The sequence below is a fragment of the Dermacentor andersoni genome, chromosome 4, assembly GCF_023375885.2.
Source record: "Dermacentor andersoni chromosome 4, qqDerAnde1_hic_scaffold, whole genome shotgun sequence".
Lineage (NCBI taxonomy): Eukaryota > Metazoa > Arthropoda > Arachnida > Ixodida > Ixodidae > Dermacentor > Dermacentor andersoni.
This window is the reverse complement of record NC_092817.1, coordinates 119,574,241-119,583,147: the sequence shown is the minus strand read 5'-3', so window position 1 is coordinate 119,583,147 and position 8,907 is coordinate 119,574,241. Positions and strand designations below refer to the sequence as shown.

Genomic DNA, 8,907 nt, shown 5'->3' with positions numbered 1-8,907 from the left:
ATACAGATAACCTATCATGTAATCCAGCAAGACTGTCACGGATGTTTATATTATGGGCCTTGTATATATTTTACAACTTGGGGGAAATACACATTTCTTTTCACTTTACAGTTTCATTTGTTCTGCACACAGACACCTTTCTGTCACCCAGTCATAGCAGAGGCTTTTCTCATTTGCAATCAACCGTCCAACAAACTAAGCCAAGCAAATGTGGAGCGGTTTCTACTTGCTTAATGAGCTTTTATGTCTCACAGCTACTGTTACACATTAGGCCTCTACCGTAGTAAGCAAAACACACGCCAGTACACGGACGCAATGCTTGGCATTCATGTTACTGTTTAAAGACGGCATTGAGCTGATTTAATGTGCGTGAATGACAGTGGTGGCGCCGGTCAGCCGTCGGGCCGTGACGTGGCTGACGTGATGTCCCGTGACGGGCGGGCCTGAAAGAGGGTTCTAGGAGATGTTGGCACAGTGCGCAGCCGCAAAGGCTCCCACCCGCCACAGCAACGGCGGTGGCAACACCAATAGCGAAACGTGCAGGACCAAATTAAATGACGGGAAGTCAACTAGTTGCGCTACAACGTAAACCTATTCCAAACCTTTCCATTCCAATTTTGCAATCATACAGCCCTCCAGATTGCTCAAAACTCTTGCACCCCCCCCCCCCCCCCCCCGTTCCTTTGCCTGTCTATCATGCGACGTCACCAAAACCGCGAAATGATATGGTGATATGATAAGTGCACACTGATTACGCATGATTACACGAGACACAAAAAAATAATTATTTCTGATTCGATGCCCTTTTCGCCATAATCAATGTTATCTGGCTGCGCCCACTTCACCTGCCTGTCACGCGACGTCAAAAGGCCGCAAAAACTCCCGTGTCAAGGTGACGTGTATACTTTAGACGCATTAATATACCGAAAAAAACTGAATTTTTTTTTGAAAAGCCCGAGACAGTCCCGTTCCGAAAAGAATAGAAAATGCCTGCCCGGCGGTTGCTCTGTCACTTGCTACTCGGAGCGGCGGGGGAGCATGGATTTATCCGCATCTAATAAATAGTTTTCCGCAGTAGTATAACGTTATCGATCCCTCTCGGCATGTATACGACATCATTTCGCCAACTTTTTTTTCGCTCGAAATCCGTTCTGGCGGCATTTTTAACGTTTCTTCGCACGCCGCCGCAGTTTTCTACCAGCCACCGCAAGCTAAGAGGAAGCCAATAAATCGCAGACGCCGACACCACCTCCTTCATCCGGTTATCTATTTTTGTTCTGCTGGCTCGGCCCCATCTAAATCCTGTCCACTTGAGCATGTTCCTCGCCTCTTGTCAGTCAATTCGATAAGAAAATATGCTCTACATGGGCAGTGCTATTGGCTTTGAAAGCAAAAAAAAAGTGACCTCCTATAAGCTAGGAGCTCTTTTGACTAGGCTTTTCAAACGCAGCGGGTTACTGCCCGATGAGTTCATCGGTCGTTACATAAACTTGACGTCAGGTGATTGGAATAAAAATAACATGGAATAGTATTACGTTATAGGGCCCTTGATCTGGGCCACGCTGCCAGGCCGAAGCTGAGAGTCCTCGAGAGTCCTGAGCTGGAGCCCGGTGCACCCAAAACGCCAGGCGAACGTGTGTCGAGCACTAGATTTCAACCTGCCGAACTTCACGTGCGCTGGCAGAGAACTGTGAGAACTCAAAAAATACCTGCCGAATGCACCGTAATCTTTGGTTTGACGTAATGAGCGGGGTCTGCAAGACAGAACACGCGATAGTTGGCCGAAACACGAGCCCACGAAGACACATCATTGATCTTTGACAGCAGCACCGCAGAGCATTTTTTTAGCGTCAGAAAGTGCTGTTTCTTATCTAGTAAAAGGTGATGCTAGGTGTAGGAGTAGAGCGTTTGCAAGTCTTCATGTTTTCTCCAAATATCGCAATAAATTGGTCCGTAATTAAATTCAGTGTATTTACTCTACCTCGATAATGAAATTTTCACATTAGAAATTTTATGTACGAAAAAGGAAACAACGGGTGCGAAAGCTGACCTGACAAAAAATAAGGGACAACGTTGATAAGCAAGTTCGGAAAAATAAACAAGAAACTTGTAATTTCATCAATTACCTTGAAGAGCTCGTATGCAGTCAAATGCAAGATTGCCATTTGACCTTGTGTAAAGATTGCTGGAAAATTACGGTCAATGCATACTACCCATTTGCAATTTGTATTGACGAATGACCAAGGCTATTCTCATGAGTAATTGATACACGTCTCACTTATTAGGGATGGCATGGCACAAAAAGAAAGAAAAAAGAAAGAAAGAAATTTGCGAGAAAGAAGAGATCGGAAGGAGCCGTGGTGGCTGTCTACTGATGATGAGACTTCAGAAGGCGCAATTTTACAAAACACAACAGTCTTGATAAGCCATGTGTGAATGAGCCATAGAGTTCTTAAAGTGAAAGTCCGTGTTGTAATTCTACGATCTTCCTAGCTGGTGCAACATACGAAAGCACACTGCAGCAGTTTTCTGTGAGCAGACACTACCTTTCGGGTTAGTTGACTGATATTTAAAGGACTGACTGCAGCCCCGTTTAATGTCTAGCACCATATTATAAATCTCTTATCAGGTCTTATTCTTTTTGTATCCACAGGCACACAAGCTTTCGAAGAAGCCGCTTCTGCTGTGCACCAACTCCTCCTGACGATCATAATCGAAGTGCTCACGCCTCCCGCCAAGTTCCACTGGTACGAGGTCGCGAGGAAAGCGGTCCCAAAACTCAGGAGCTTCGCCGCCAATGAAGTGAACCTAGGGGTGAAGAAAGTTGCAGCATAAACATTAAGTACAAGGCGCCACCTCTGTGTCGTGGTTTCATTTTGTATAAGCGTCTGTGTAGATGTGTGTATCTATATTTCTTCAGCACACTACCTGCTTTTTTTTTCCTTTAGTTCAGAAAGGTGCAAAATTTGCATGGGACATGTAGATCTGCCCTACTCAGATTTCTCGAAAAGGCGGAAATTAACTCTACGCGAAATAGCATTGTCTATATAATTTAAAAGGTTCGCAAGAAAAAAAATGCGCGCATTCCTACCATAAACCTTAAGGTTAGAGCATCACTTTCGATATATCCTGCCCCAATATGTGCCAAGATTGTCGTGAACAGCTAGAGAGATGATTTTGAGAAAAGTAGAATTGGAATGGCCATAATTTATTGGAAAGCACTTTAAGGACTGGTATCTCCAAAGCGCGATAGGTCTTGCGAAGCAGGCATGACTTCCTATACTTTTCAACATGTCCTAACTTATGTAATTAAACATAATTAGGTCGCTTCGCAGAGAATCATTGAAAGCGATAGCAAGGCTTTGCATTGCGCTGAATTTCCTCTGATGGTGCTTTAAGAGGACATGGTGGGACTATGCAGCAGGAACAGTGCCTTGGAAGCTGTTCGGCGTCTCACAACGCTGACCTAAAGAAATTGAGGGGGCAAGGCCGGAAACCCTCAGGCACCTGCACTTCAGCAATGCACCCTCCTCTCGAGTGTCCATATAAGTGCTATCGCAATAAAGCGTTAAATATTGCACTTTTATTGTGACAGCAATACTATGGACACTGCAGGCGCATCTCTGCCGTCGGCGTCACCGTCGGCGCCACCGCAAGGTTTCGTCCAAGTCCAAGGCCCTATAAAATTGTCGCCACGTGCCGTATGGTGTTCGATCGAGTCAAAGCGTGCGAGGATGAGCCTGCGATCACGGCTGATTCTTGCGCGCGCAACGGAGAAAAGCGGGGAGGAAGCGCGCCTTCTACTGTCGCGCGCTAGGATTCGGGGGGAGGGTGGGGAGGGGGCGCGCGCTTTATTCCGGGTGCCGCGGTATCTTGAGAGCTATCTGCTAAGAGTACAGAGTCCGCCCTGCGCTGTGTTTTTTCAGCTTAGTTCGCGTTGATGCGAAAGGCAGCACGAGGTCACTTCGCTCGCTGCTGCTGCCGCGCTTCCTCACTTCACCGTTTTGACAGCTAATTTCCGCAGTCGTAGAGAGAGATGGTTTCGTATTTGCTTGTGTGCGCGTGACACCGCAGGTAATTTCCGCCTCTTCTTGAAATCGGCCTAACGTGGACACGAATGGTGCTAAGTGTTTTAGGCGATAAACAAATTATACTTGAACTAAGCTCAAGCAGGCACTACACCGCGACAGCGCAAGTAAGGCTCCAAGGACTAAGCTTGAAGCTTTGGAGCTAACTTGAGCGACAACTACGAGGGCGAATCAGAAAGTTTTCGCCCCCCCTCCCTATTCTTTATAACCGAAAATAATGTCGGCACAAATAATTACTAATACACGTACCTTACACTATTTTTTCATATAGTCCACACACCGGTCCAGGGATTTGTCCTATTGTAGCACTAAATTTGTCATGCCCTTGGGGTAGAATTCGTCAGGCTGGTTGTGGAATCCCCGTCGGACTGTTGTCTTGGCTTCATCGTCCTGCCACCTCACACTTCTCAGAGCGATACACCTTTCCCCATACGTGGGCTGCATTTCCTTGTGGATTTCGATGGACATTCTTCCTTGCTCCATATAAAACGAATGATACTTCGGTGTTCGTACGCCGTGGACGTGTGAAGCACAAACGCCATCTTCAACTGAAAAGAGCGCTATACTACCGAGCTACCTACAGATAAGGCCGGGCTTGTCCAAAAAAGGTTCACCGCTGGGAATGGGTATGTTGGCTTCGCATTTACAACCATAATTTGGTTAAAAAATAGGTGCAAAGACTTTTGTTTCGCCTTCATATATTAGCCTGCTATGTACATTCTGTGCCATTGAGAAAGGACAGAAAGAATTTTCATTCACGGACTTTATACATCTCCGTCCTAACCTCATGTACTTCAATCTCTCAAAGTCTAATGGCATTTCTGAGTGACATCTTCGGACTATTTTGACAATCAGCATAATTAAATTTCCTTCAGCGTTGTGCATACCTCTATCTCATCGTCATCATCCATCGTCACGCCTTTACGTCTCCGTTCACTCTCCCCCTGTGCCGAGCTGCAGACTAGGGCGCAGGAGCTCAGGCCGATCTCTGTGCCTCATTTCTTCAGACACGTTCTCTGACTCTATCACAGACTGCTCTTTATTTTATAATTCAAGTTTTGAACTGTTGCCTTGACAGAGCCTTTCCTTAATGGCGCAGTATTCTTCGGCGGCAGCTTAACTCACATCAGCTTTATGAGGATGCTGAGGGGTTTAACCACGAGCGCTGTGTGAAGAGGAGGAGATCGCGCACGCACTAACGCTTCAAGATAGTGCTGAATACACAATGAAACCTCTTACAGATGTAGTAAAACTTGATTAGTTCAAGCGGCTTACGTGACTATTCGTCACCTCCGCGTTTGAAAGGTTACGTGACTAGACATCATCGTTATAATAATAATAATAATAATAATAATAATAATAATAATAATAATAATAATAATAATAATAATAATAATAATAATAATAATAATAATAATAACAACAACAACAACAACAATAATAATAATAATAATAATAATAATAATAATAATAATAATAATAATTGTCGGCAGCAGTGCTGGTGCGCAACGTGGGCAAGACGTCCGAGAGGAAGGTGTCTTTCTATTTAGTGATGACTTTACATTTGGCGCAGTTGACCAAAGAACTATGAGAATGTAGCTAACATTCGCTGAAATCGAACAAGCCTATCAGCTTGCGTTGAATAAACGGCTAAACATTTGCGGACATTTCAACGCCGTCGAAATGGTGAACTTCGGGACTCTGACTACAAAGCTGACTCCGGGGCAGCTTGTGGCGAGTCTCAGACACACACGCACGTACACACATGAACCCACACGCCAGAATTAAAGTAGCTGGAGCCAAGGACAGACCATACTCACTCTGCTTAGCAGCTTGCTGCGCAGGAACGGTTTGATCGCTTCAAAGATGACTTTAAAGATTGTTGGGTGGTTTACTATGTAGACAGCCTTTATCCGTACGGGCAAGCAGTCCTGTGGAAATTTAGTTTAGAAAATGACCACTTTCATTTAGTACCGATGACAAAAAAGGATCACTACAAAGCACATTAAACGAGAAATAATGCTGGCGTTCGGTAATTTGTTGGCCTGCACGAGCGGATAATCCATTTATATTAACGGGCTTGCTATCGAGATATTTTTAATGGTGGGATCTGAGCGAAGGGGACACATTAGCTCTCAGATGTTCGAGAAAATCTCTCATCCATATGAAGACATAGCGCATTTAAAGGCCAACTGCAGCAAAATTTTCAGTTTGGCTAAATTTGATATAAATGACTAGTATAATGTCACTGAAACAACCTTGACAGAGCCACACAGCTCTTAAGTCTTTTTTGTTGCTGTTGTTAGAAGCCCTTAAAGGAGCACCTCAGCAGCGAATGCGTGCACCTAGTGGTGACGTTGGGACATAAGTCCCTCCTCGCCATAGGCGTTTGGCAATCGGTCCGGCTCGCGCCTCCACGCCTGGAGAACCACAGAGTCCAATCAAAGTACGCGCGTCTCACCGGCGACAAGGCAGTGGGGTCTCCGAGCTTGCACGAATGCGTCGTTGCATTCTTGAATACTGTGGCGAGAAACCGCGAGTCAGGTGATAAGTCACTTTCGCCGAGCAGTAATGGCGGTGTTTATTTTTCAGCTTCATTTTAAAAAGAGCTATTCTGGAGAGCTTTCCATGACGCTTCCAATCGTATTGCAAACGTCCAACTTATTACGGTGGCTCCTCTATATCTACACATTCAGAATAATTTCATTCGCGAGGGGGAGTTATAAGTCGAGATAACCGTTACGCACCTTTACTTTCTTTGAATATTTCTAACATGGGTGTGTTCGTTAGCAGAGCACCATTGGTGCACACTTTAATTAACTACAGGGTGCTGGTACTCCAATATTTCAAACACGTAACAAACCATAGGTGTCCTTTACCACTGGTTTGCGACAAATTATTGTTCGAGCTACTTGTATGGTTACAGTAGGCTGTAAATGTCAACCTGCTGTTTCATGTATATTACGTCTCTGGTGGTAAAGTAGAAAGGCATAGCTTTTATGCGAAGCATACTAGCCGCACAACCACGCTCTTCCTTGCTGCGCCGCGCGCGGCCGCGTAGCTACCATATGACGTCATAACAGCTGCAAAAGCGGAGGCTCAACTCGTGCGCTCGCTTGCGGCCGCGTAGCTACATAGCCGGGTCTCAGCTCGTGCGCTCGCCTGCGGGCGCACAGATGGTACTGCGGCCTAACTCCCGCTCCTCCCGCTAGGGCACTGACGTCACAACAGCTGCAAGCCGGGCTCAACTCTTGCGCTCGCCTGCGGTGGCACAGCCGGTGCTGCGGCCTAACTCCCGTTCCTCCCGCTAGGGCACTGGCGTCATAAGAGCTGTATAAAAGAGCGGCGCGCTCTCGTCGAGGCCAGTTGTATAGCGCGATGGCGGGAAAGGAAAGGGCCGCTCGTCAGACCGCAAAGCGCAAGTTACGAAGAGCCACGGAAACGACCGAAGAACGAGAAGTTCGGCTTGCCAAGCGACGTGCACAGTACGCGGCTAAACAGCAGCGTTCCTCCACAGAGTCCGAGGTAAAGGATGAAGTTGCGAGTGTATCTGGGAGTACTTCTACTATAGTATGCTTCGCATCCTGGGCTTAACCTTAGCTAAGCCACAGCCATTTTTTCTTTTATTTCCTACGATGTCTTTCGCTTTTTACCTCTCGTTTTGTTTAAGAAATTTGAGGCCGGTGTTGTTTCATATATCAGCTGCCAATCGTCAGCGAATCATCACGCGTAAGCCAATCGTAGTTGGCGCATCTTTTTCCGGGTGTGACATCGGGGCCAGCGCACTATTGTGCGCAGTGAGTCTTGCACTGCTTCATGTGGTATCGGTTAGAATAAATATTCCCAGGTACCATGCGGAGCAATATTTTACCACAAAGAACACAGCTATTATCGTGGCGGTGGCACGCCTAGTTCGTCAAGTGGAAAAACAACTGCTTTGTCCTCTTCTCCCCTTCCTGCTTCTCACACCTTACTGCTAGCTTGGCTTAAATTCTTTGAACTATTGTGTTAACAAGTTATTAGGCTGAATACATGTATATTTCTATCGCCATAGGTTGTCTCTCCTTTCGAAAAGCTCTGATGCATGCCACGAACAGCACCGATTTCATAAAAAAATGTCATTACTCATTGTAGACAGCTATGCAGCACTATAAGTCGCTTACATAGCAAGAAAACAAGGGACAGCTAAATTAAATTCACGTGTCTTTAGATCGCACAGTCCGAACTTCAACTGCCGATGGTGTGAAGCCATCAGCTTCCCCAGGCCTGCATTTGCTACATGTTTGTTCGGGTCCTTAGCGCACCACCAACGCTTATGGCTGCACCAATAAAAGTTCAAGATTGATTGCTTCTTTCTTTATTAATAACCAAAGAGACAAGTGAATGCCTTTTGATAGAGACGTTATCATTTGTTAAAAGCTCCGATAGAAAATATTACCAGCAATTGAGGTTCACTAAGAAGCGGGAGCTTTATGAATAAAGTTAGCCCCCGAATCTGAAGCTTAAGTGGTAGAGAAGTGACGTCAAACAAGTGAAATATGAGCGACAGCCAAACACAAAAGAAAATTTTAGCTAAAATATGTTAACTCACTTCATAATCAGTTCAGTGAACATGTTGCAATTTACAAATTGAAGCCAGTCTGTGCTCGAACTATGCCCTCGTAGCCATAATCCAGACACTGCCACAGGGTTCGAAATATTTGTGCTCAAAGCACATGATAAAATGCTCTGTTGTTACACTGAGCTTCACACCACGTTCGTGGAAGGAAGGTTTTGGTTAAAATGTTAACTAGCACTCGAATGCATTTCACTGCAAGTT

The 8,907-nt window shown here is 45.5% G+C and overlaps 1 protein-coding gene across 2 annotated transcripts in view; it reads right to left on the bottom strand.

Annotated features, from left to right (window-relative positions):
* Window positions 1-2,085: 2,085 nt before the first annotated feature.
* Window positions 2,086-8,907, bottom strand: part of LOC126537544 (alpha-tocopherol transfer protein-like) — a 16,290-nt gene continuing 9,468 nt past the window's right edge. For both annotated transcript variants that reach the window (XM_055074343.1, XM_050184644.3), the window contains 2 exons: window positions 5,909-6,019; window positions 2,086-2,808 (listed from right to left, as the gene is read on the bottom strand). In XM_055074343.1, the coding sequence (XP_054930318.1) occupies window positions 2,626-2,808; window positions 5,909-6,019 (294 nt within the window). In that variant the 3' untranslated portion in view covers window positions 2,086-2,625. The remainder of the gene's footprint in view (window positions 2,809-5,908; window positions 6,020-8,907) is intronic.